The sequence below is a fragment of the Eretmochelys imbricata genome, chromosome 16, assembly GCF_965152235.1.
Source record: "Eretmochelys imbricata isolate rEreImb1 chromosome 16, rEreImb1.hap1, whole genome shotgun sequence".
NCBI classification, from domain to species: Eukaryota; Metazoa; Chordata; order Testudines; family Cheloniidae; genus Eretmochelys; species Eretmochelys imbricata.
Window position 1 is genome coordinate 6493345 of NC_135587.1, and position 27736 is coordinate 6521080.

Consider the following 27736-nt stretch of genomic DNA (forward strand, 5'->3'; position numbering starts at 1 on the left):
CCTCGGCCTCCAATGGCCCACAGCGCCCGCGCTGCGCCCCGCCCCGCCCCGCCTCGCTCCGCCGCGTGCCCCGCCCCGCCCCGCCCCGCGCCCCCGGCCTCCAACGGCCCGCAGCGTCCGCCCCGCCCCGCTCCGCCGCGTGCCCCGCCTCGCCTCGCCTCGCCTCGCTCCGCCCCGCGCCCCCGGCCCCGGCCTCCGACGGCCCGCAGAGCCTGCCCTACCCTGCCCCGCCCCGCGCCCCGCCCCGCCTCGCCTCGCTCCGCCCCCGGCCCCGGCCTCCGACGGCCCGCAGCGCCCACCCCGCCCCGCGCCTCGCTCCGCCCCGCCGCGCGCCCCGCCCCGTCTCGCCTCACGTTCTCCAGGCGCGCGGGGCCGGATGGAGGCGGCGGGGCTTGGCCCGGAGCTCTCGGCGGCCTGGCACGCGCTGAGCACCGGCCTGGTGCCGCCCGCCGCCCTGGGGCTGGTGAGTGAGAGCGGCAGGGCCGGGGCCTTGGCCTCGGCCTCGGCCGCCCAGCGCCCCGCCGCCAGCCCCCGCCACCAGCTCCCGGCCCCCCAGCCGTTTCCTGCAGGTCTCCTGTGCCCCCCGGCATATCCATCCCTGCCCCCCTCCCAGCGCCCCCCCCCACGAGCTCCCAGGCGGTGCCCGGCCCGGTGTGACTCTGGTGCTGGCCGGCCCTCGCCCGAACCCCTTCGGTGCAGGGTGCGAGCGGGGCTGATGATCCGAGGGACGGGCCCGTTAGGAGGCTGCTCAGGGTCTAAGCTCCGGGGCGCAGGGAGGGGCTCTGTCTGTGCAGCACCCGGCACGCTGGGGTCACTGCCTGTTTGGCCTCTTGATGCGACTGCAGTAGAAATGTTTCTTGTTAATAGCAGCCGAACAAGCCACTTCAGAAACTAGGAAATCTGGAGTTAAGCTTGCGCTTGTAATAGGGCCAAATATCCAGAGTTTGACAGGTCAGGTAACTAGACTGTCTTAACTCTGCTGGCCTACGCACGGCCGCCTTCTTGTGCCATTGCTCCTGTCAGGGACAGTATCAGAAATACAGACCCCTGGTTTTCTCATTTGTGTCCTGTATTTGTTTCTAAGGTTTGCTACTGTACTGGCCTTGCCTTTTCTCAGAAATGCTGTAATTTCATGACCTGGGAGGTTTGCGCATGGAGCCATTGCTAGCTCATGGCTGATTGGTGGCATGTAAGGTCATCAAGCCCCACCGTGGGAGCTCCTGAGCATCCTCAGCTCCTTGTGGGACTTTTTGGGGGTAATGTCCACTTTCACCATGCTGTTTACGTGTTTGTTATAGATGAGGAAGGTAGCCTGCCTTTCTATTTTTATTAGGGCATCACTTGGACAGCGGAGTTAAGGTAGTGCCTTTGGACCTGTTATAAGCACGGACTTAACTATGAATTTCCTGCGTCTCTAAATTTTGTTTATATTTTAGTCTTGAAAAGTGACAAACCAGAGAAATGGATGTCTGTCTGCATTCTAACAACATTTTTATGTGGGAATTTCCTTAGTCTTTGTTCCTGCAAAGTCAAATAGCATGTCCACAGGCCTTGGGATCTCCACAGGAGTTCAGAGACTGCCCCTATTTTTAGAACCTTCTAATTTGGGAACCAATTCACTTTACATTTTCTAGAAAAATTCATCTTGTTTCTAAATCTAATGTGCCAGTTCTGAGGAAGGTCTGAGTATTTCTGCTGGTTTTAGAGGGGACATATAACAGAAACTTACACGCGCCATTATTAATGCTGAATGGCTGCCGTTGTGGCTTCCTGCTCTTAGATAAATAGGCCAGTCAGCTTATGGCTTCCTTGGCAGCTGCCAGCAAGGGGAGCAGTTGTTGCCATTCGCAGTGTTCATGCTTGTGATGTGGGCACCTTCCTATCAGGAGCAGTACTGAGACCCCAGCCGCTCCAAAGAGGGAACACCAAACAGCAGTTGGCTGTTAATCTACAGTCACCCTGACACATGTGACCCAACTGCCTACGGGTGACAGGCTCCATTCAGATCCTGCTCACTGTTCTCTGAAATGGTCTCTCTTCTGATTTGCAAAGTCCAGCTTTAGTAATTTTTTGGTGCCCATGCTTGTTTTAACTTGATGCCTCTCTTTAGGCAGCACCTAGATCCGGTTCAGTGGGGCTGCTGAAAGACAGTGATTTGCGGGCTGCTGTGGAAGTGCTGCAACGCTATGACTTGCACTCTGTCCTAGAAGAATGGTTCACTGAAGTTTTACAGACAGACCTTCAGGCAAATATAGCTCCTGAGTTCTGGAATTGTATTGGCCAGTATGAAAACACAGCCGAAGAACCACAGTGCTCCTTGCTTCTCCTGGATGCGTTTTGTCTGCTCAAGTGCCGCCTAGACCCTTATCTAAACAGCTTGGACCTTCTGGAAAAATGGACCAAAATGGGCTTGCTCCTTGGAACAGGCTCCCAGATGTTACGAGAGAAAGTCTACACCATGTTCAAAGCCATCCTCTTCTTCACCACCACAAAGACTTTCCAGGAGATGATCCAGCAGTTCTACAGCCGCACCTTCAAGATTTACATGTGGCAGTGGAAGAAGGGTGAAGACAGAATGAACGAGTGCGAGAGCAGCATGAGTGAAAATGAACAAGAGAGTGACATGGAGGATGGAGGAGGAGACGGCCTGCAGTGCATGGGCTGCAGCAGTAAGAAAGAGCAGTGCTGGTGTCCCACAGCCATGGAGCAGTTTCAGCAGCTCAATGAAATCCTGTGCGTATCTTAAAAGGCGGGGTCTGTTAGACAGAATGAACACAATACCCGTGTAGGAGCCCATCAGCAGGCTACATAGATTTTTAAGGCCAGAAAGGACCTTTATGATCGAGTCTGACCTGGACAGCACAGACCAGAGACTCTCACTCAGTGATGCTTTCATTAAGCCCATGATTTGTGGTTGAGCTAAGAGCATATTATTAGACAGACAGGTTCTGGTGATGGCGCGTGAGCATCCCCTGACCTGGACACGGGCTTTGATTGGCGTTCTTTAAAGGGAGAGTGTTTATAAGTGAAAGATTTCCTCCCCGCCCCAAAGTTAAGGTTCCTGAAGAAGTTGGTCACGTTTAATATGGAAAAACAGGAGTAGTACATCTGGTGGTACCAAGGGTGCAAAGCATAGTTGCCCTTCATTATTCCTCAGGGATGTTTGGAGAAAGGCCTGCATTGAGGGGTTGAAAAACAGTCCTGCTTGTTTCCCCATTAGAAATATCAGGTCTTACTGGCAGTGTCTGGCTGGAAGATGCTATAGGCGATTGGAGAACTAGTAGGGTTATACCATCACAGGAGAGAATAGGTTTCTTAGTCTGTTTAAAATCTCTTTGTTTTTATTTTTGATGCTGATTTAATGTAAACTCCTGACAGGCCCCTGGGACAAAAGATTGGCTAAAGAGCCAGCCCCATCTCCCTTTGGTTGAGGGATGTGAAAGCTCCCACTCCAGTTCTCTGATCCTCTTTGCTGATAGGGAGCTACAACTGGAGATTCTGTCGGTCCCTAAGATTACCCACAGAGGCATTAACAGAGTGTTAGATTTCTTTTTTTTTTTTAAACACATACAACCCCCAACTTTATGTAACGTTAACTGAATTTATGGCATTTTAAAAAAACCGAAGACCAGGAAGGAATGAAAGGGCTAGGAATGTGATTCTTTACCTTTTCTGCCTGGCTGGGAATGGAAAAAACCCCTTTGTGTAATAAGTTTGGAAAGGAGTTTCTTCCTTGTAGCATTGTTTGATGAACTTTTTGATGATCAAAACCTGTGAAATGCTCAAAAGGCATTATTTTTGTTAAAAGTAACATTTAATTGTATAGAATATATGTATTTTGTCTCCAGATCTGCTTTTCCCCAATAGATTAGTATAACAATTTGATATGACTTGGACTATATCATGTTATACCATATCCTGTTGTTTGGAATTCATGAGTTTTATATTGTCCCACTAATTTTCTTTCCATTAATGTTTGATGTAAGTTTGGTTCCAGTTGCCCTATTTTCTAATTTTTTTCCCTTCCTAGTGGATAAAAACCCTTCCCAAATAACCACCCTGCTTATTGAGCAAACCCAATCCCCCTCAAGTCTGTGGCCCTGTTATCCAGCTAGACATTTATACAGTGCCGATCACCTTGGTATTTGAGCACCCAAGTACCGTACAATGTTGACATCTGACAGGGTTAGAAATGCTCCTCTGTCTATGCTGCTGTGTCTGTGTGGAGAGAGGCCAGTTCCTAATCTGACACCTGCTAGCCAATGTGCAGTACAGACCTCTACCCCTTCCCTCCCCTGTACCCAGTTACTTTACACTTTGTTTCACGCTTCCCTGTCTGCATGTTCTGAATGAGGCTGCTGTTTATGTCTGCAGTCACAGGCTGAACTTGCTGGAGAGAGTGAGTGCTAACGCTGTCACCACCATCCTGCACAAGATGATAGAGGAGAGGATGGAGCGCAGATGCAGGGGAGAATATGAGCGCTCTTTCCTGAATGAGTTCCAGGAGGTAAGGCCCACAGCAGCCAGGAGCTGTTCTGGTGGCGGCATGTGCTTATTTCTGTCACAAGGTTGATGTCAAAATGAAACTCCTATTTGAAGAAATCCTAACTTGGCCTGCCAAGGCCCCCAAACCCCCTCCCCCCGTTGACATAGAAGCCCGTGGAAATACCCCGTTTCATAGATTCACAGAGTTTAAGCCTGGAAGGGACCATTGTGATCACCTAGTCTGACATTCTGCAGAACACAGGCCATTACAATTCATTGTTGCCCCTGTACTAATTAAAGAATTAATTCAGGGAAGTTCTACAGCCTGGGTTGTGCTGGAGGTCAGAGTAGATAATTACAGTTGTCCTTTCTAGCTTTCAGAACATAAGAATAGCCATACTGTGTGAGAACAAAAGTCCATCTAGCCCAGTATCCTGTCTTCCAACAGTGGTCAGTGCCAGGTGCTTCAGGGAGAATGAACAGAACTGGTAATCATAAAGTGATCCATCCCCTGTTGCCAATTCCCAGCTTCTGGCGAACAGGCTAGGGACACCATCCCTGTCCACCCTGGCTAATAGCCATCGATGAACCTATCCTCCATTAACTTATCTAGTTCATGTATGTACCCTATTATAGTCTTGGCCTTCACAACATCCTCTGGCAGAGGTGTTTAAACTCTATGAATCTATGTACTGAGCCCAATAATTGGTGTTTGGCTGAAGGATAATTTCCAGAAAAGCATCCAGTTTTGATCTGAAGACCTCGAGATGGAGAATCCACCACTTCTCTTGGGAGTTTGTGCCAATTGTTAATCACCCTCGTTAAAAAATTGTGCCTAATTTCTAATTTGAATTTGTCTTGCTTGAGCTTCTAGCTATTGGTTCTTGTTCTGCCTTTTTCTGCTAAATTAAAGAGACCTTTAGTATCTGCTGTTTTCTCCCCATAAAGGTACTCGTACACCATAATTAAGTCACCTCTGTCTTCTTTTTGATAAACTAAACATCTTGTTCTCTTTAAGTCTTTCACTGTAAGGATTTTTCTCCAGCCCTCAAATCATTTTTGTGGCTTGTTTCTCCATCCTCTCTAACTTTTCAATTGCCTTTTAACAATGTGGACTCCAGGACTGGATGCAATATTCTAGTATCGGTCTCACCAGTGCCATATATCGAGGTAAAACCATCTCCCTGCTCCTACTCATTCCTCCCCTGCTTACACATCCCAGGATGGCATTAGCTCTTTTTGCCACAGCATTGCACTGGGAGCTCATGTCCACTCTGACCACTCGGTCCTTGTTAGAGTCACTGCTTTCCCATATACAGCCCCCTATTCTGTTGGTACAGCCTGCATTCCTGGTTCCTAGGTATATCACTTTGCACTTGACTGTATTAAATGCACTTGACAGCTTATGAAGTGATCCAGATCACTCTGTATGACTGCACTGTCTTTATTATTTACCATTCCAGTCGTTGTCATTCACAAATTTTAAAGCATTGATTTTACATTTACTTCCAGATCATTGATGAGAATGTTAAATAGGGTTGGACCTACCCAATCCCTGCAGAACCCAATTAGAAGTTCCCTGTCACAGGGTGACTGGACCCTGCAAGAAAGGGAGCAGGGCTGAATGCACCTGCTGCCCAGTTGGGCTTAAGGGAAAGTGAGTCTTATAAAGAGGGAGAGAGCTGCAGAGAGGACCCATGCTGCTGATAGTGTGGGGGCAGAATGTGGGCAACCAGCTGCAGCAGTGTTACTGAGCATGCTCAGTACAAGCCAAGCAACAAATCTGGGGGGGCACATGACCCCACATGTCCGCCCATGTTGCCTCTGGACTAACAGCTGCATAATCTGGGAGCATAATGTAGTAAAATCTCATTCCATGAGCAAGTTAGTGATAGAAAGATAAGGGCGATGTCATTTGATTTGTAAAAATCTACAGAATCCTAATTTCAGTGGTGTCACCCTCTGTGTAGCAAGGCTGGGGGGACTCACTGCCCCTCAGCTCCGAGCTCCAGGTTCTCCAGTTGGTGGAAACAATGTCATCAGAAATGGGTATCATTCGAAAGCCCTTTATCCCACAAACACAATGGAACCAAACATGACAAACCTAGAACAATTATGTAGATATGTTTGTTTAAAAATCAGTGTTTTTTAAATTATACTTTACCACAGGGATACGTTGTTCACATAAAGATACCCATCTTTGGTAAACCTAGGGAAGTTAGCCTTGTCATGTAGGATTGAAAACATTTATTCATCAAAACCATCATCCATGTTGTCTCCATCTAGGGCACCATTGTTAGACGTGTTGTCACACTGATCCTTGTCCATGCTGCACTCACACATCTCTGTGCAAGGCAGGTTGCTGGCCAAACGTTTGCAGCATCTGGTTTTTGCACGAGCATTTGATTAGCTGAACAATTGATTCAGGAGTGCATGATATTTACATGCAACTGGTGTGATCAGTCCATCCTCCAAGACCCATCCATGTCTGATGAGGAAGGTAGTTTTGGATGCGTTCAACCATCCTAGAGTCATTCCATGGCTTGAAAATTTTCCCTCTTGATAGCAGGTAAAAATGCATCCCATGTTGGTTGGCAATTTTTCTCCATTTCTCTGCTTCTTGCAAAACATCCACCAACATAATTCTGCAAGTGTCGTAATGTTGGTCTTCAAATGGTAAACTCGGCACATGAACGCGTCCAGTGCGTTTATGATCTCCTCAGTGACTGTCTCAGGCATTCCAAGCACCTTCAGAGCAAGGAGAGAGTCTTCAGAGACTGAATCAAATGCCTTCTGGTAAGATAATGTGGCCTTTCCAGCCCACCTTCCAGTAATGCCACATCCTGGGCATCAAAACCTGGCAGTGCAGTGGCTTTCTATGGTCCAAGTGATAGGAGAACACCTCTGAGGGATATACAGTGATTCTGTTCTCCCGCAGCAGGCACAAAAAGAATATTGCAGAAGTCTTGGGTAACATCTCACAGAGAGCACTAGAACGTCTTGATCTTGTGCAAAAATCTAGAGTTTAGTAGCACCTCTCTCTATGTCATTGATGGCATGCAAGATAATTTTAGTGTCCGCCTCCTCATGGGAAAAACAAAGAAACTCCATAGAACAGTGGGAGGCAGCATCTTTATTATGCTATGCGATGACATTCTTCAAGAAATTCTTCTCATGCTGGAGTGTGAGGTTCTCCGCACGGTGTGTGATTAACTTGTCCTTTGTGTGGGTATGAGACAGTTCATTGTGATGTTGGCGATATTTGTGAAATCAATTATTTTGTATTGGACAAGTGTATACCTTGGAGTTTCTTCTTTCTGGTAATATTTTTTATTGATTCCCCTGCATACATGTCAAATACAAGGTGGACTTCATCATAGGTCCAGTATTTTCTGTGTAGCCTCATAATGAAGTGTTCAGCCAAATCTCAGAAGGTGTAAACGGTTTGTTTCTCGAGAGCTTGTACCTCAGCCATACCATCTATGATTAGTATGCTGAAAGGCCTCTGTTGGCATAAGGTATCAGTCACATTGTCAGTAGGTGCTGGCTTATGAAAACCATGCAATATGTGCATTCGTTTGCTTTTTGCCTGGCACATAAGTATTCTGTTGTATTCAAACATCAATTGTGGTACCATGGAAAACTTGTATTTCCCAAAGTCACACACAGATCAACATCACACTGAGATCTGGGCATGACCAGGAGATGAGCAAACAATGACCTGTCTGCAGTCAGCTGTGTAAGAGTCTTTGCCACCTTCACTCTGACTTTATTCTTACATTTGAGCACAGCTGGAGTCTGTTCTTGATTGGGGCCCAAAGACTGAAGGAGCCTTGGATAATTCTTCGGGTTTTGAAGGCTTCTTACAAGTCATGATCCAAAGTAGCCATTTGACTGACATCTTTAGCCGTCTTATCACTGAAGACTGCTTGTGTCAAGATATTAATAAGCTTTGGTCCATCAGATGTGAATGGATTGCAAGTGTGAGTAACCTCATCCTGTCGCTTAAAATTGTCCCTTCTTGGCATTTAACAGCGTTTAATGAGTTTAATGAGTCTGGATGGTGCATGGTTGCTTCTGGGAAAAACATCCCAGCCATGCAGCCACTTAAACTTTACTTTCCATGCTATGCTCTTGTTAAGAGTGACTGCTTCATTCATTTTCTCACCTGACTTACGTGCTGAAAGTTAGTGGATGCCTTTGGGTTCTGGCTTACCACAGAAGAAGCAGTGATCTTCTCAAAATGCATGCCACAGGACCTAGTATAAGGCGAGTCTCACCCACAGCTGGCACTTCTACCAGCATCTTACACTGAGCATCACGAAATAGTTGATTTCGTCTCCAACCTTCCCAAATTCAGTTTATGGATGCATTTCTTATAGCATGTAAGGTACCACTGAGCATTGTGTTTAACCAAGTCTTCTGTAGTGGTATGCTCCAAAGATTGGGGAAGTAGTCAGTACTCGTCGTTTCCCCATTGATGCCTAAAAATGATCAAGACCAAAGTAAAAACAAGGATTTTGTAATAAATTACATTGAGATTATAATTAATTGTTATGTAGTGTATGTTACGTAACTGTGCATATAGTATGCAGATGGATTCCCGTAATTTTTGGCTGGATGCTGACAACTTAACCAGTGCCTCATTACAACTCTTGGCATAATAAAGAAGGCTGATAATCAGTACTACCGAACTGCTTCTTTTTTGCTGATGGCTCCATGTGGACAGTAAGGAGGGTGATAAGGTTTGTTGCCTGGTAGGAAATGCTACAGCCATCCCTAGTGCTGGCCCTGGGGATCCCTGCTGAGGAAGAGCCATTCATTCAAGGATGGGCATCCCCATGACTTTGTGAATGTCTGAGGAAATGTAGATCTTCAGCAGGTGGCAACTTGGTGCCGCAGCATCTGTCAGTGTACCTGAGGCACGTCTCGGGAGGCTAGGAAATGCAGCTCCAGTCACCCGCCGCCCCCCCCTCCCCCCCCCGGGATACACATACTTCATTACACGTGTCTCTCTCGCTCTCTCGTGCAGGTCTTGGAAGTCATCTTTGCTGCAGGTCTGGCTATTGACTTGCAATGATTTCATAGGGTACATGGTTAGTGGCTCAGCATATAGCATGTCTGCTGGACACATGAGATCTGTTGTGTTAGCAGGAGTGGCTTGTGGGATCTGGCTCATGGTGTTCCTGTGGTTTATTTCAAATCTGGCTGCATCTGCTAACTCACTCCCCCAATGCAGCTTCCTCTAGCTGCAGTGTTGGCTATTAGGAACCAATGATCTCTAGTCAGAGCTGGGTTTGGGCCATGGCAGAGGGCAATGCTCTTCTCAGGAGGCTAGTGTGGAGTTGTGTGCCCTGGAAGCCTGCTGTGAATGTCATAGATTCCAAAGCCAGAGGCACCACTGGAATCAGCTAATCTGACCTCCTGTGTAATACAGGCCAAAGAACTTCCCCAAAATAATTCCTACAGCAGATCTTTTGCTCCAGTCTTGATTTAAAAATTGTCAGGTGATGGAGAATGCACCATGACCCTTAGTAAATTGTTCCAATGGCTAATTACTGTCACTGTTAAAAAAATGTGCCCCTTATTTCCAGTCTGCTGAAGGTGCATGGGATGATGACTGGCACTGTTGGGTTGTGCGGCTCTCTCTATTTTCCTTCTCATTGTGCAGTGGATCGAGAAGGTGATTGGCTGGCTTAGCAGAGTGTTCCTGCAGGACAGCCCCATGGCCCACTCCACCCCAGAGGCCAGCAGCACCCTGAAGCGCTGGAGGTGCCATGTCCAGAGGTTCTTCTACCGCATCTATGCCAGCATGCGCATTGAGGAGCTCTTCAGCATCATCCGTGGTGAGCATGACCCCTTCCTGCTGCCCAGGCCATGTTGACTTGCTCTTTCCTTGCCTGCCCCCCAGACTTGCCTCGTGGCCATGCAGCCCTGCTTTCCCCTCCTCATGTGCCCTGGGGCGTCTTGTGCTCTCCCATCGCCTCCTTATGGGGCCTGGAACCTTTTCTGACTGCTCTTCTTGTTTGCAGATTTTCCAGAGTCAAAGCCAGCTGTGGAGGATCTCAAGTTCTGCCTGGAAAGGACCAATCAGAGGCAGCAGCTGCTCAGCTCCCTGAAAAGCGCTCTGGAAATGCGGCTTCTTCATCCCGGTGAGTGTTTCATCCCTCATGTGTCCCCAGGGCCTGGGCATGGGCCCTGAAGGGGCTGTGCGTGTGCAAGTGGGGATATCCTGAAGAGCAGCTCTGCCACTGCATCCAGGGGCATGGCACGGTGAGTGTGTGGTAACCATGTCCCTGCCCCCTCCATGCTAGTGCATTCTTGGATAACAGTGTGTTGTAGGAATGCCCTGTCCCACACCCCAAGGTTCCCTTTTCTGTGCAGTGCAGCAAGGAATCAAGATAGAAGGTTGTCTTTGCTTGAAGGCTTCTCCAGAGTGCTGCATGGGCTGAGTGCTTAGTCTGTGCTGAGCTGGTTTCCAATAGCCCCCATGCAGCTTCCCTGGTTGGAGTCTGCTGCCCAGACACATGGAGCTTTGTCCCTCCATCTGACGAGGGCACTGCAGCAAGCACCTCCCCTCCAGCTCTCTGGATCTAACTAAGGCTCCCTTAGGGCCCTTCCTGGGTCCGAGCTTTGCTCTCTGCTCTGAGACTCTGCCTGTCCTCCTCCCTTGCTTTAGGAGTCAACACATCGGACATCATTACTCTCTACATCTCGGCCATCAAGGCCTTGCGAGAACTGGACCCCTCCATGGTTATCCTGGAGGTAGCCTGTGAGCCCATCAGGAAGTACCTGAGGTAAGTGTGAATGGGACAATTTAATGAATCTGCTGATCTGCCAGTAGATTTTAAAGCTGAAACCTAACATATCAAACTGGCAGATCTAGTTTAAGTGTTGTAGCTGGTAAAGGGATAGAACTTAATTAGGGTAACCCCTTTTTACTGAGTCCAGGGAGCGCTAGCTTATTAATTTTAAGTTCTAGGTTTTTTTACCTTGGTTAGTATTTCTCAAATCAGGACACTTGGATATTCTTAGCCAATTAACAGTTTATTAAATTCACAAAGAACCACCTCAGTAAACAATCATCCATTAAGCATAGAAACAGCAAACACTTTAGGCATGTACAGAACACAAAATACACATGCAGTCTTGTAATTAACACAGATCTGTTTTGGGGCCCAAGCAGCTATACCAAGGAATAATTGACTTACAATCTCAGGCTATTGACTCTTTAGCACTCTAATACGTTTGTCCCACTTCCAATAATTCTACATGCACTTGACTTAAGGCATGACTAAGAATGTGGTCCCTGCTATTGGGATTGTTTGGTATGAAGAGGACTAATTTAAAACATCAAGAGCAATTGCTTAAAGTTGTTGTGTAAGTTTTTCTTAGGCCGGTTTGCTTGGTTTTATAAAGGAGGAATATGCATATAGCATTAGTTAGTTAAAATCCAAGTATCTTTACTTGAGGTCTCATTAGAAAGAACGTAGTCCCAACAAGATGGCTCTCTTAGTCATGTTAAACAACACAGAGAAATACGATCTCTAAATAAAATCTGATCACTCTGTAATCCTGGTTAACAGTTGGATCGGGAGAGTCTGTCCATGTGGCTGGTACAGGTGTCGCTAGCATGTCTGGGTTCTGCAGTGTATCTGTGGGGTTCAATCAGAACTCTGTCCTGTGACCCTGCAGGAAGGCAGAGGCTGTCTGGAACAGAGTCTGTAACAATAATCTACAATGGGTGGTTCCAGCACGTCCTTACTGTTTGTGGTGGCGGCTCTGCCCTTTTGTGTGCCTTCTTTAATCTCTGGATGAGGGATCAAAATGAAAGTCACAAACCCCGACATTCAGGGATACTCTCTCCCTGTGGTCTCAGCAAAGAAGGGCATGGTAAGTCTACAGTGCTGCCAAAGATCTAGCCCCAACATAGGGAGAGTTGGGGAAATCGCTCTGGCTGGGTGTCTCAGCCCTTGGCTATACTACACAGTTTTGTCGGCAAAAGGCAGCTTTTGTCGACAAAACAGTGGAAGTGTATGCATTACAAAGGTCCTCCCACTGACAAAACTCCTGCTTTGCCGACAAAATAAAGCCACCTCGATGAGAGGTGTAGAGCTTTTTGTGGCAAAGGTAGATCGAAAAAGCATCAATGTAGACACTGCATTCATTAAATCATCGTAACTGGCCTCCAGGAGGTATCCCACAATGCCCACCATGACTGTTCTGCTCACTGTTTTGAATGCCGCTCCCTTGCATCCAGCTACACAGGTATGTGCCCCTCCCCTTTCAAAGCCCTAGGAAGCATTGAAATCCCACAGTGTGGAGAGCTCACACAGCTACTGCGCAGCTGAGCATGTGGGCTCCTGGCAGCAAACACATTCCTGCCTGGACTACAGGGGGAGGGGGTGGATCTCCTTGGTCTGTGGGGAGAGGAGGCTGTGGGAGAACTTGTGGGAGAATCAAAATATTAATGCGGAATCCTACTCTCCTGGGCTAGGACCACAGGGGCAGGCAGGCAGGATGGGCTGCTGCTGGGTGTGGGTAAGAGACTTGTGCTGTGCAGAGTGGGGATGGAGGTGGGGGGCTGATGTCAGGGTGTCCCCCTCCCCCTGCCGGTGGTGGTGGTGGAACATGAGGACACCAGCTCTCTGTGCACCAGATTCTGTCTCAGGATTGGTTGTTTCTGGCTGCTGTCTGAACTTAGAGACAGCATGCTGACACACTCACTCTCCCACAGCACACACACTTTCCCAACACTCGCGTGCACGCACACTCTCTCTCTCTCCCCCCTCCCCTCCCCCTCGGCAATGTCAGTTTGGTCAGATTACTGAGTGCTACTTTAAAAAGTGATTTACAGTGTGTTCCTTTTCGGGCACACTCAGCAATCATTATAAGGTACAAACAAACAGTGCCAGGCTCAACACACTACAGCAACACACATTAGTGTGCCTCAGTGTTAAAATACTCCTTCAAGGCCTCTCTCAGCCAAATAGTTGCCCATTGGGCTCCTCTTCTAGCCTTGTGTTCGTAATGCACAGCACAATACTGAAGAGCAGTGCAGGATCCATGCTTTCTGACAGACATGGCTGGGCTGCAGGTTACCAGGGCAATTGAAAAGCAGCTGGCAATCTAGTAGGATGCCCATATGATTGAGAAACCTTCATCATGTGACATTGTCCCTGCCCCAGGTGGCATTGCAAACCCTTCCCAAAGCACCCTGCAGCCAGTTGCATGGTGGGATAGCTACCCACAGTGCACTGCTCTCTGTGTGGTGCAAGAGGTGCTATTGTGGCTGTGCTCTGCCGACACAAGAAGCATAGTGTGGACATGCAACAGCGGTTTAATTACAGTGGTGGCTGTACATCGGTGTAACTTGCGTCGACAAAACTCTGTAGTGTAGACAAGGCCTGAGTCAGGCACGGCCTGTCCATCTTACCTGGAGTCGGCTGTACTCTTCTCCGGGTTGAGGTGAAGGTCTCCAAGCTAGGAGTTCTGTCTGTGGCTTCAGGGGTCACTCCTGCAGTCCCCTGCTTTGGGCAAACCTGCTCCTCCTTTACCTGCTAACTGCAGCCTCCTCCCTGTCATACAAGACTGACAGGGCTGGAGGGGCAGGACTAGCCCCTACCACCAGGACTTCTCTGGCATCTTCCTCTCCTGTGTGGGGTCTGTATGCCATGTCACACTATCCACGTGAGCATGGCTAGTTCTGGGCTCCTGCACAGTGACCTCAAGTTCTAACCCGCAACAACGTGTAATTGGAGGAGGGCAAGTCTGTTGTTTTTATTGGACACTTGCTAATGGCTCTCGGGTTTCAGGTGTTTCTGTGCTACTTCCATCGATACCCAGTAGATGGTGCTGAAGTATAGTGAATTCCTCTGATCCTTTTCTTGTTGGTGGGTTTTTGTTTGTTTCATTCATTTCAATCATTGTACTGCTGTATTACCCAGACTATTAACTGGAATGACCCACTCTTTAAGCAATGGTGTTTATTATTGCAAAGCTATGCCCTGGTTAGATGCTCATACCTTTCAATATTCTGTTTTACTCCATACAACTCAGAGATTGCAAGGCCAAAAGGAACCATTGTGATCATCTAGTGTGACCATCTTTCTTACACAGGCCAGAGGTCTTCCTCAACATAATTCCTAGAGCAGACCTTTTAGAAGAACATCCAGTCTTGACTGAAAAATTGTCAGTGATAGAGAATCCACCACAACCCTTGGTAGATTGTTCCATAGCTAATTACTCTCACTGGTAAAAAATGTATATCTTCTTTCTAGCCTGAATTTGTCTCACTCCTAGCCATTGGATCATGTTGGACCTTTCTCGCCTAGATTGAAGAGCCCATTATTAAATATTTGTTCCCCATGTAGGTGTGACGAAGTGGGGCTGTTCTTAATGTTCTCTCTGAATATTGTGTGGGTGCCTCAGTTTCCCCTATGCATTTCTTAAGTATCTAGGTGGTGGGATAAGCTGTGTGATTGTTGCAGAGCCTTAGAGGGCCAGTGTGAAGCTGTCTAGACAGAGAATGGCTACACCCTTTCTCCTGGCAGCTGATGGCCTGGGCCCCTCCCCTGCAAGGTGTGAGCTGAAGGTATTGGAGAACAAAGAGATCAGGTGGCCTCCTGGCCTGGGAAAGAGACAAAGGTGAGAGGAGGGCCTGGAGAGTTCAGTTTGGAGGTGGCCGGGGAAATGGAGGGAGGGCCAGAGGAGGCTCTGGCCTCCCTGCCCCCCAAGATGGACCTGACTGAGGGGTCCTGTTCTCTGCACCTACAAGCTCTGTGTTAGACCATGTTCCTGTTGTCTAATAAACCTTCTGTTTTACTGGCTGGCTGAGAGTCACGTCTGACTGCAGAATTGGGATGCAGGGCCACTGGCTTCCCCAGAAACCCTGCCTGTACAGACTCGCTGTGGGAAGCGCACGGTGTGAGAAGGGGATGCTGAATGCTCTGTGGTCAAAGGAAGGTCAAAGCTGTGTAAGCTTCTTGCCCTGGAGACAGTCTGCTCACAGAGAGGAGGCTCCCCTAGAGTCCTGACAGGCTTCATATGGAGTAGTTCCAGAGCATCGCCCGGTGACTCCGTGACAACTGGTGGCAGTGGGGGCATGTACTGCACCCCATGAATGGCGCTTCTTGCAGTAAGTGACTGGGGAGCAGTAAATTGAAGGGGGATTAACAAGGACCAGGCGTGCTGTGAAGGCTCAGAGAGGGGCGGTTTCGGGGCGAAGGAGCTACGCTTAACCCCTGGGAGAGTATGACCAGCAAGAAGGACTGTTGCAGTAATGGGATCCCCCTGAGGACTGCAGTGTGCAGTCTCAGGGGCGGAGGAGTCTGCGGCTTGACCCTGGAGAGGTGGTGACCTGGAGAAGGGCTGGCACACTAGAGGTTCTTCCTGGAAACTGTGGGGAGCTGAGAGCACACTGGCCTGCGAGTCCACAACAACTTGGGAACAGCGAAGTGATGGCCTATCACCATCTCCTTAAGAAGGACATTGTAAACCTGTGCCAAAAGAGAGGGTTACGCATTGGAAAGTTCACCAAAGCACAGTTAATTGTGCAGCTGCAGGACGATGACCGCTCTAAGGAGCAGATTCCTGACCCAAATGGGGCTACAAGAGGATCTGGGAGCAGCTGGAGTGGTAGCCAGGCATCCCCAAGAGTCCTGTCCCCAACCAGATGGGGGTCTTCAAGATTGGGCTCCCCATCAGGGGATCGGAGATGGATGGGATTGGAGCTGAGTCTGAGAGAGTGAGAGGACCGTGAGAGACAGCAAGAGCCCGAGAAAGAGCTGCAGGAGCAACAGCAGCAGCATGAACTGGGAATGGTGGATCACTTCACTGAGCTGGGAGCCAATCCTCCCATCAGGTGTCCCACGTTCAGAGTCACTGGGAAAACAGCCCAGAACCTGGAGAGAGAGAGGTCAAGGACATGCTGGTTTTAGAGGTGATCCAGCTGTTCCACAGCCCATGGGCCTCCCCTGTGGGGCTGGTCCTCAAGAAAGATGGGTCGATCCAATTCTGTGTGGACTATTGGAAGCTTAATGCCATCACCGTGTCTGATGCCTACCCCATGCCTAGGCCTGGTGAGATTCTAGACAGGCTGGGGGGGGGGGCGGCTCATTACCTCTCTACTATGGATCTCACCAAGGGCGACTGGCAGGTGCCTTTGGGTCCAGATGCCAGGTTGAAATCTGCCTTGACCTACCCCTTCGCGGCTCTTTGAGTTCCTGGTCCTGCCTTTCGACCTCAAGGGGGCGTCAGCCACCTCCCAGCACCGGGTGGATTGGTTACTGAGGGGGATGGAGAACTTGGCCCTGGCGTGCATTGATGACATCTGTGTCTTTAGCCAGACCTGGGAGGAACACGTGTCTCGGGTGAAGAGGGTGCTGGGCTGCCCCAAGGGGACAAGACTGATGGTAAAAGCTGAAAAGTGTAAGGTGGAGATGATCAGAGATTGGCCTGTTCCCCAGACCAAGAAACAGGTCCAGGCCTTTATTGGGATGGCGGGGTACTACTGGAGGTTTGTAGCCCACTTGAGCTCCCTAGCTGCCCCCATCACTGAGCTATGTAAGAAGGGGAAGCCATACAAGCTGGTCTGGACCGAACAGTGCCAGAGGGCTCTGTGTGTTGAAGGAGGCTCTAATCCATGGGCCGGTAAATCTGGTAAACCCAGACTTTGCCAAGGCCTTTACAGTGTTCACCAACGCCTCAGACTCAGGGCTGGGTGTGGTGCTGATGCAAGCCAATGCTAAGTGGGAGAGACACCCCATCGGGTACCTGAGCAAGAAGCTGCTGCCCCGGGAGCAGAATTATGTGGCCATAGAGAAGAAATGCTTGGCCATGGTGCAGGCCCTTAAAAAGCTGCGGCTGTACCTATTTGGGCTTCACTTTACTGTGTATACTGACCACTCTGCCCTGATGTGGCTGCATCCAATGAAAGGGGCTGATGCCGAGCTGCTGGTGACAGACACACCTGGTCAGAGGGTGGCCAAGGTCAAGATGGGGGCTCTAACCAAGAGAGCCTGAATCACAGCCCTCCAGACTGGAGCGCTGGGAGAAGACCTGGTCCCAGTTTGAACCCCAGGGGTTTTGGGATGGCAAAAGGGCAAGGCCCAAATGCAGCCTGCGAGTGCCATCGAGCATGCCCAACCTAAGGTGGGCCTGAAACTGGAAGGGTCTGGTGTAACTCTCACCAAGAAATTGGAGAGATGCTGGGGCATCCATGGGAACGTTGGTGGGTTCGAACTTCCCCAAGTCACCGGCTAAAGTGACCCCGTTCAGTTCGGTCTCAAAGGGGAGAGAGATGTGACGAGGTGGGACTGTTCTTAATGTTCTCTCTGAATACTGTGTGGGTGCCTCAGTTTCCCCAATGCATTTCTTAAGTATCTGGGTGGTGGGATAAGCTGTGTGATTGTTGCCGAACCTTAGAGGGCCAGTGTGAGGCTGTCTAGACAGAGAATGGCCGACACCCTGTCTCCTGGCAACTGATGGCCTGGGCCTCTCCCCTGCAAGGTGTGAGCTGAAGGTATTGGAGAACAAAGAGATCAGGTGGCCTCCTGGCCCCGGAAAGAGACAAAGGTGAGAGGAGGGGCTGTAGAGTTTCAGTTTGGAGGTGGCTGGGGAAATGGAGGGAGGGCCAGAGGAGGCTCTGGCTTTCCTCCCCCCCTCCCCCCAAGATGGACCTGACTGAGGGGTCCTGTTCTCTGTACCTACAAGCTCTGTGTTAGACCATGTTCCTGTTGTCTAATAAACCTTCTGTTTTACTGCCTGGCTGAGAGTCATGTCTGACTGCAGAATTGGGATGCAGGGCCCACTGGCTTCCCCAGGAGCCCCACCTGTGCGGATTCTCTGTGGGAAGTGCAGGGTGTGAGAAGGGGATGCCAAATGCTCTGAGGTCAGACCCAGGAAGGTCAAAGCTGTGTAAGCTTCTTGCCCTGGAGACAGTCTGCTCACAGAGAGGAGGCTCCCCCTGAGTCTTGACTGGCTTCATGTGAAGTAGTTCCAGAGCATCGCCCGGGGACTCTGTGACAGTAGGTACTTGAAGACCATAGTCAGGTCATCCCTTAACCTTCTCTTTCTTGAGCTAAATAGATTGAACTCCTTGAGTCTGTCACTATAAAGCATGTTTTCTTATCCTATAATCGTTCTCATGGCTCTTCTCTGAACCCTCTCCAATTTATCAACATCCTTCTTGAATTGAGCACACCAGAAACGTACACAGGATTCCAGCAGCAGTCGCACCAGTGCCAAATACCGAGGTGAAATAAGATTCCCCTGTCTGTGCTTCCCAGGTTCATATTAGCTCTTTTGGTCACATAAGGAGCTCATGTTAGGCTGATTTATCCACCACAACCCCCAGATCATTTTCAGAGTCACTGCTTTCCAGGATAGAGGCCCCCAGCCTGTAAGCATGGTTTACGTTCTTTTTTCTGAGGTGTATACATTTGCATTTAGCCACATTTAAAATGCATATTGTTTGCCTGCGCCCAGTTTACCAAGCGATCTGGTCCTCTTCATTAGTGACCTGTGCAGTTTATAATTTACTACTCCCCCAGTTTTTGTGTTTGTTATCTGTACATCTCATGCCAGGCTGGTCTGTGCTTACTCCTTTGCTGACACCCCCCCCCCCCCCCCATTTCATCTCCTGCTTTCGGACAGGACCAGGGAGGACACAGTGCGGCAAATTGTGGCAGGTCTAACGGGCGATGCCGAAGGGTCTGGTGACTTAGCCAATGAGCTTTCGAAAGCTGACCCAGTGACGCTGGAAAATGGCCAGGAGAGTGACGATGACATCTCTGAGCCAGAGGACTGGCTGCCTGACCCAGTTGATGCTGACCCAGGTTAGACACTAGGATCGGAGCAGCCGCAGCTGCCCCCATCCTGACCTGAACGTTCCGCAGCCCATGACTTCCTCCTTGTTCCCTTTTATGGTGTTGTGAGCGCTGCTTGTCTCCAGGCCCTCCGTGGGGCCGAGCCTGGGGAGGTGGGGAGACTGTCTCTCATGTTCTGTTCTGGCTTGTCTTCTTAGGGAAGTTGAGTTCCAAGCGCCGCTCCTCGGACATCATCAGCCTGCTGGTGAGCATCTATGGGAGCAAGGATCTGTTCATCAATGAGTACCGCACGCTGTTGGCTGACCGTCTGCTCCACCAGTTCAACTACAGCGCTGAAAGGTGAGGCCTGCACCCGCCCCCAGGATCTGCAGGGGAGGTGCTCCAGCCAGGTAGTCCCAGGAAAGGCCTTGTCTGATGTGGGGCTGTCTCTGCAGTTCTGGGTTCCCAGCCTAAAATCCGTGATCCCACCCACTGAGCTGTGGCTGTCTACTTGGACACTTGTCATAGGACGGAGACTGGAGTGAAATGGCCTCTGGCTTTGTGTGGCTAGCACCAGGAGAGCAGCATGAGCCATCAGAGGCAGGGAACCTGGCAGTGCAGGCCAGAATCTTTTGAAGGCAAGGTCAGCCACAGAGCTGAATCCCTGGCCTCTCAGTCTGACAGGCCGTCCTGGGCCCAGCTGGCTGCACAGCATACCCTGAGACGCTAGGAAGAGGACACTGTGCTGCTCAATGAGGGAAAAGAGTTGGAGTCCAGGGAAAAGAGCAGGCTTTGTCCCTCCCCAGGATCCTCCTGGCTCCATCACATCTGCTTCAGGGGAACTGAAGGCCTGCAGAGGCCGTTATGTGGGGAGGCAGCATTGCCCAGTAGGAAGAGCATGGGACTGGGAGTCAGGAGACCTGGGTTCTGTCCCCAGCTCTGCCTCTGACTTGCTTGCTGACCTTGGGCAAGTCACGTTGGTTCTTGCACCTTTAGAATGGGGCTAATGAAAGCCAGACGCTCTGGCATGAATAGCTGGCAAGGGGGCCAGGCATGCTCCTGTGTTGTCAGTTAGGGATGGCCAGGGCAGGTACAAATTGCCAGCCCAACGGCAGGGAGATGGGAAGTTCCTGCAGCAGTCCCAGGCTCAGAGGGGTGAACGATGGATGCAGGCGAGTCCCTCCTCACTCAAATGCCTGGGACCATCTGCCTGAGATAGCAGAGACTGCAGGGACAGCGTGTTCCAAGGGACTGCCATTCCCTGCTGTGCTCTGTGGGGGGGGCTCAGCTTCTCTTTCCCAGTGTCTTGCTTGTGATCCTCTGCCTCTGTCGTCAGGGAAATCCGCAACGTGGAGCTGCTGAAGCTGCGATTTGGCGAAGCCCAGATGCACTATTGTGAAGTCATGTTAAAAGTAGGTTGTTGATGATACAGGGCTTGGTGCGTGCGCCACAGCACATCTCAGGGTGTCTCAGAGAATGGCAGCCAGGGGTGGCCTGTGGGATGCTTGCCTTAAATCTGAGCCCGTACCTTGGAGAGGGGCCTCTGGGGGTATTGCAGAGTAAGGGGGGGCCTTTTGGAGGGGGACAGAAGCACCATGGGGAATGAGAGGGGCTCCCCGGGACTCCGAGTGAGAGATTGAGGGGAATCCATGGGGAGTGAGAGTGATGTGGGCAACCCAGAACTGTGGTCAAAGTCCTTCCATATTTGAGCCCTTGAGTGGGTTGGGCTGGTGAATCTGGGGCTGTCGTCCCATCTGTCACTAGAGCAGGTACAGCAGAGGCAGCAACTTGGCTGCAGGTGTGGGGCAATCTCCGCTTGTCCCTGGTGGTCTGTGCTAAAGCCAGTCTGGTGCTCTCCTCAGTGGATAGTGGGGACAAACAGCCACCTAATGTCCCCATCCTCCCCTTCAGACAGTTCTCATGCCCCGATCTCCAGCTCAAGTCTCTCTTCCTTTGTGATGGCCCCTGTGACCTCTGGCCTGCTGTGGGGCCCAGCCCTGGCTCTGCTTCGGAGCCTGGCCAGGAGAAGAGCAGGCACTTTGAGCTAGGTGCTGTGTCCTGCCTCTCCCCAGGATATGGCTGACTCGCGGCGCATTAACACCAACATCCGTGATGAGGAAGAGAAGCTCCCAGAGGAGGAGAGGCCCCCATTTAGCCTCGTTGCTGTCATCCTGTCTAGCGAGTTCTGGCCGCCACTGAAAGAGGAGAAGCTGGAGCTCCCCGAGCAAATTAAGGAGGCCATGGAAGCCTATTCCAAGAAGTATGAGAAGTTAAAGGTGAGGGAGTCCTGTGATCTGTCTAGCTAGGGCAGGGGATGCCTTGCAGTTAGCAATGGGGGACAGTTGGCACCCACGAGAGAGAATACAGAGCGGGGCTCCTTCACCCTTGGCTTTGGAGAGCCTGTTCCACCAGGGGCCTTCAGAGCAGGTGGAGAAGCTGGAGGCAGCATGGAGAGTAATTAGAAAGAGAAATGGCTAGTTGCTGCCAAAGCTGTGTTCTTGGCCCTTCCAAGGTGCTTTTGCTCCCCATCTGGTTCCACTTGTTGCCTGCATCCCTGGCAATGCACGTCTCCTCCTGGGTCCTTAGTCTTCTCCCTTCATCTCCTGTAGCCCTTTGTGGCAGAAGACACCTCTGTCCATGCACCTTTAACTAGACCTTGTGTCAAGGTGGAGGCTGCAGGACAGGGGTGGGCAAACTACGGCCAGCAGGCTGGATCCGGCCTCTCAGGGCTTTGGATCCAGCCCGCTGGATTGCCCCCCCGTGGTTCCGCAGGCCCTGCACCAGCACCGTGTCCCTGGGGCCCCGGGGGAGGGGGGCAGAGGGCTTTGTGTGTTGTTGTCCTTGCCTCCATTGGCTGGGAATGGGGAACCGTGGCCAATGGTAGCTTCAGGGGAGGTATCTGGAGGTGTGGCAAGGGCGGCACGTGGAGCTCCCCCGCTCCTCCCGGGGGGCTGCGCAGGGACGTGGAGCCAGCCGCTTCCTGGAGCAGCGCTGTGTGGGGCCAGGGCAGGCGTGCAGGGAGCCTGCCCTGGCCCCAGTGCCTGCCGCTGCCACCCCAGGGCCGCTTTAGGTAAGCGGTGCTGGGCCAGAGCCCAAACCCCTCCTGCACTCCATTCCCCAACTCCCTGCCCTGAGCCCCCTGCCACATCCCACACTGCTCCTGCACCCCAACCCCCTTCTCTGAGCGCCCTGCTGCACCCTGAACCCCTCCTCTGCCCCAATCCCTTGCCCTGAGTCCGTTCCTGCACACCCCTCCGCACCACCTCCCCCGCCCCACCCCTAAATACAATTTCCCCACCCAGACGTGGCCCTCGGCCCAAAACGTTTGCCCACCCCTGCTCCAGGAACTCCTTCCCCACTACACAGAGGTGAGGGGTTCTCATCTCTGTGGAGCCAGCTGTATGGACTTACCCAGGCTGCTGCATGCCAGGCAGAGCCGAGAGCAAACATTAATAAGACCAAAGAGCCAGTTTGTAGGATGCCTGTTGGCTGAGCCAGCCCTGCACAGTGGCAGTGGTTTAACAGAAGGGGTGATTTTATCCCCATGTAGGAAACCTGGGGCAGCTCTGTGTGTGGATGCTCCCGTATTGATTTCACACACCTTAGAGCAGCTTAGCTTGTGTGAATACATTCTACAGGCACAAGCTAAACCAGTAGAACCTGTTTAAAACCATTATAAATGTTCACACATGAGTGCATCAGTTTAGAAAAAGCAACTGAATTCAAAGCAGCGAGAGATGTGTGTGCCCGGAAACCCAGTTGGGTCTCATGAGCTAACCTCCATGCAGCAGCCTCAGCGTGGTGAGAGCAAATGGAAACCTGGCTTCTCGTGAATTCAGTCCCCACTGCCCACCCTCTTGCTGTCTGTGATCCAATTCTGTCTCAGGCCGAGAGTTGGCCAGGTTGCCGGGCTTCCTGGGATCATTGTCATGCCAGACAGCCTGTCTGTGTCTAGCCTTCTCCTCATCGGCAAATGCCTATTGTGGGGGAGATGCACATGGTGTGGGGTGCCAGTGCCCTCCCCACCTCCAGGAGACTGTCTAGGGAGGAAATGCCAAATAGCCTCTGTCTAATGGTTTACATCCCTGGCCCAGTGGGCAGAGGGCTCTCAGCCTACGAGGTGACGCCCATTCCCACCTTGGAGAGGCTGCGTCACTCCTAATGGAATCCTGCTCCGATTGAATAGTGCTTCTGGACAGAAATGAGTCCATCTGCCCTCAGGCCTTCTTCAGGCTGTGCTGCAGCAGGGCAGATTGGGAAGAGGTGATGCAGGGCCAGTGTCAGAAAGGGAGGGACTGGGCAATGGCCTGTATGGGGCGGGGGGAGGGGTGGAAGAGGTTGGGCCCGGAGGGCTGAGCAACTGTCGGGGGGGGGAGGCTGTGCCTCTGTCTTCTCTGTCTTGTGGGAGAGCAGTGGCTCTGTGGGGCTGAGCACAGTTTAGGCCGCAGGGAGTGGCTGTTCTGTTCATGAATCATAGAATATCAGGGTTGGAAGGGACCTCAGGAGGTCATCTAGTCCAACCCCCTGCTCAAAAGCAGGACCCATTCCCAATTAAATCATCCCAGCCAGGGCTTTGTCAAGCCTGACTTTAAAAACTTCTAAGGAAGGAGATTCCACCACCTTCCTAGGCAACGCATTCCAATGTTTCACCACCCTCCTAGTGAAAAAGGTTTTTCTAATATCCAACCTAAACCTCCCCCACTGCAACTTGAGACCATTACTCTTTGTCCTGTCCTCTTCCACCACTGAGAATAGTCTAGAACCATCCTCTCTGGAACTACCTCTCAGGTAGTTGAAAGCAGCTATCAAATCCCCCCTCATTCTTCTCTTCCGCACACTGAACAATCCCAGTTCCCTCAGCCTCTCCTCATAAGTCATGTGTTCCAGTCCCCTAATCATTTTTGTTGCCCTTCGCTGGTCTCTCTCCAATTTATCCACATCCTTCTTGTAGTGTGGGGCCCAAAACTGGACACAGTACTCCAGATGAGGCCTCACCAATGTCAAATAGAGGGGGACGATCACGTCCCTCGATCTGCTCGCTATGCCCCTACTTATACATCCCAAAATGCCATTGGCCTTCTTGGCAACAAGGGCACACTGCTGACTCATATCCAGTTTCTCGTCCACTGTCACCCCTAGGTCCTTTTCCGCAGAACTGCTGCCTAGCCATTCGGTCCCTAGTCTGTAGCTGTGCATTGGGTTCTTCCGTCCTAAGTGCAGGACGCTGTACTTATCCTTATTGAACCTCATCAGATTTCTTTTGGCCCAGTCCTCCAATTTGTCTAGGTCCCTCTGTATCCTATCCCTGCCCTCCAGCGTATCTACCACTCCTCCCAGTTTAGTATCATCCGCAAATTTGCTGAGAGTGCAATCCACACCATCCTCCAGATAATGAGTGGCAGTCAGTGTGATAACAGTCAGTGAGTGACCTGTCGTGCATGTGACGTGTGAGCAGCTGCTTCTTCTGCTTCCAGGCCATGAGGACTCTCAATTGGAAGCATCACCTGGGCCTGGTGAACCTGGATGTGGAGCTGGCAGATCGCACCGTCTCCCTTTCCGTGTCTCCTGTGCATGCAGCCATCATCCTGCACTTCCAGAGCAAGAGTGAGTCAGGCCAGGTGGGCCGAGCCACACTCCCTGGCGTCAAGTATCGGGGGGGAGCCGTGTTAGTCTGGATCTGTAAAAGCGGCAAAGAGTCCTGTGGCACCTTATAGACAGACGTACTGGAGCATAAGCTTTCATGGGTGAATACCTACTTCGTCGGATGCATGTAGTGGAAATTTCCAGAGGCAGGTATAAATATGCAAGCAAGAATCAGGCTAGGGATAACGAGGTTAGTTCAATCAGGGAGGCTGAGGCCCTCTTCTAGCAGTTGAGGTGTGAACACCAAGGGAGGAGAAACTGCTTTTGTAGTTGTGTTCACCACTGCCCTCTGCTGGGCAGGACAGGCCCCTTCTGCTCACACAGACCTAACACTTGGAGACTTAGGGTAGCAGATCCAGAGCCCACTGAATCTGGCTGTGGGCTGCTACTCTTAGTGCTTCCCTGAGAGAGGCCATTCCCCTGCACAGCAGCTCAGCACACAGCCTGCTTTCAGGAACACATTGCGCAGTTACCCCCCTGACTACTCTGCCCACTTACAGCTCCTCCCTCAGTTCCCGCCACATCTGCCTGCTCCCTCCCTGCTCTCACACCCTGCCCCACAGCTCCCTCCCTCTGGTGGTGCCAGTCCAGTGCCATCCCAAGTGCAGAGAGATTGCAGCAGTTCCCTCTGAGTAGCCTGTTCAGTGACTTCCTAGGTTGGGGGCTGGGGTGGGACGACTGTTGAGATGAGAGGGGACGTGATAAAGGAGTGAACCTGATCTGTGTATTCAGTGACACTGCAGGGCAGCAGAGCTGGCACTGGCAAAAGGAAATCTTTCTTTCATACAACATAGTTAGCTTGAAGAACTCATTGTAATGAGGTTAGAGAAGCCAAGTGCTTAACAGGCTTCAGAAAAGGCCTGGCCATTGATGTGAATAACACAAACATCCACTGTTACGTTAGAAGGGCTAGAATCCTGCGTAGGCATCTAAGCCTGCCCTTCACATACAGGGTTTGGGATAAACATGATCCCAGAATAGCCCACCATGGCGATTCTTGCCCTTCCTGTGCAGGCTCGTTCGACAGGAAGTTGCTGCTGGGGACAGGACACTGGGCTAGAGGGAGTGCTAGTGTGATCTGCTCTGGCATTGCCTGTGCTGATGGTATGCAGGCTCAGGCCTGTGTGGTGGCGGTGTTATCTTGATGCTGGGCTGGGCATTCCTGTCCTGAGTCCAATTCCCATACCAGGAAGTGACTCTGCTCTTCCTCGTGGTGCCTGTGGTCTCCCTCAGGTACGTGGACGCTGGCGGAGCTGAGTGAACTGCTGAAGGTTCCCGTGACATCGCTGAGGCGTAAGATGACCCTGTGGCTGCAGCAGGGCGTCCTACGGGAGGATCCCCAGGGCACATTCACAGTGATTGAGGAGGAGCAGAAGGATCAGGTGGAGAAGGTGGTTCTGATAGACAGTGATGAAGAAGGTGACTCTGCCATGGCATCACAGGCTGACCAGAAAGAGGAGGAGTTGCAGGTACTTTCCTGAGCAACTTGGGTGTTTCCAGGGTGGGAAGACCCTCGCCATTCCTTTGTGTGGTGGTTTGTTGCTCTGTTCCAGTCGCCTCCAGTTAGCAGCATGACCAGTCTAGGGTGAATGGGGCTAATGCTCCCACCTCAAGGCTGGGCTGCGAGGCACAGGCTAGGAGCCAGCCATACACCGTGTCTCCAGTCTCTGGAGGGACTTTGCCCCAGAACCAGCTGCTTTCAGAGGGCCCCAAGAATTCCTAAAAGTAGTGATAAGCCATCTCCTCTGGCTTGGAATGGCTACTGTCCAGCCAGAGGAGCCTTGGGCCATGCCCTGGGCTCCACCATTCTTCCTGGGTTCCTCAGACGGGGTGTGAAGTCTAGCAGCCAGAAAGGTTAGGGTCAGTCATTAGGGATTCTGTGGGCCCTGGGAAAGGATAAAGAGAGCTGCCATGGAACATGGAGGGATTCAGCCTGCACTTGGCCACGGAGAGTTGTTAGCGCACTGTTGGCCAGAGCTTGTTCTTCAGCATTGTGTCCTAAAATGCCTGGCTCTACTGTTAGGCATTGACCATGCAAAGGGCGGGTCTGTATGGCTTCGAAAGCAGCAGAGTGCAACACGTACACTGTCAGCCCTGCAGATCCTTTTCATACTGTTTCGAGGTGTACGTACACTCCCAGTCTCTGTTCCCTGATTTGTAGTGAAGCATGTGGGATGCCAAGGTTGGGGGTGTGGTTGGGATTTATCCCTACCTTTGTGTCCCCCTGCAGCTTTTCTGGACGTATATTCAGGCGATGCTGACCAACTTGGAGAGCTTGTCCTTGGAGCGGATTCACAGCATGCTGAAGATGTTTGTGATGACGGGTCCTGTGGTGACAGAGATTGACATCCAGGAGCTGCAAGGCTTCCTCCAGAAGAAAGTCCGGGACCAGCAACTGATCTACTCTGGCGGTGTCTATCGCCTGCCTAAGAACTGCAGCTAGAACGCGAGCCTCCCCACCAATCTCTGGGCACTGTGCTCCCTTGCAGCCGTTTTGCCTGCCTTCAGTACCTCCGTTATACTTGCTTCAGGTGACATCCAGGTGCCCCTGTTAAGCACAGGTTCTGCCCCTCTGCTGGGTTGCTGTGGTTTCTGGGATGCTTTTTCTCCCCATTGGCTGCCCTTTGCGTGGTGGTAGCAGCTCAGTAGTACTCTGGATTGAAGCACAGTGCGCCTGGAGAGCTCCTTTGAGCTGGGCCAAGCAGAGGAGCTGGTGCCAGCAAGCCCATTTTGTCCTGTGTGTTGGTGTCTAGGGCCCATTTCCCTGGTTAATAAAAATGCTAGCCGTGTTTCTCTTACAA

General features: G+C 51.2%; 1 protein-coding gene across 1 annotated transcript; it reads left to right on the top strand.

Annotated features, from left to right (window-relative positions):
• Positions 1 to 336: 336 nt before the first annotated feature.
• Positions 337 to 27736, top strand: ANAPC2 (anaphase promoting complex subunit 2). Its single transcript, XM_077835869.1, has 13 exons — positions 337 to 463; positions 2111 to 2733; positions 4375 to 4507; positions 10157 to 10331; positions 10518 to 10637; positions 11165 to 11282; positions 19141 to 19322; positions 19511 to 19652; positions 20629 to 20704; positions 21365 to 21568; positions 24767 to 24896; positions 26169 to 26404; positions 27166 to 27736. Exons 1-13 carry the CDS (start codon positions 377 to 379, stop codon positions 27376 to 27378), a joined length of 2439 nt encoding a protein of 812 aa, XP_077691995.1. The 5' UTR covers positions 337 to 376; the 3' UTR covers positions 27379 to 27736.

Excerpts from the sequence above, each read along its gene's own strand:
- ANAPC2 (XM_077835869.1), top strand. The coding sequence starts at position 377 with ATGGAGGCGGCGGGGCTTGGCCCGGAGCTCTCGGCGGCCTGGCACGCG. Across the intron at positions 19,323-19,510 it reads CCCAGTTGATGCTGACCCAG|GGAAGTTGAGTTCCAAGCGC; the intron begins GTTAGACACTAG and ends TTGTCTTCTTAG. Across the intron at positions 19,653-20,628 it reads TTCAACTACAGCGCTGAAAG|GGAAATCCGCAACGTGGAGC; the intron begins GTGAGGCCTGCA and ends CTCTGTCGTCAG.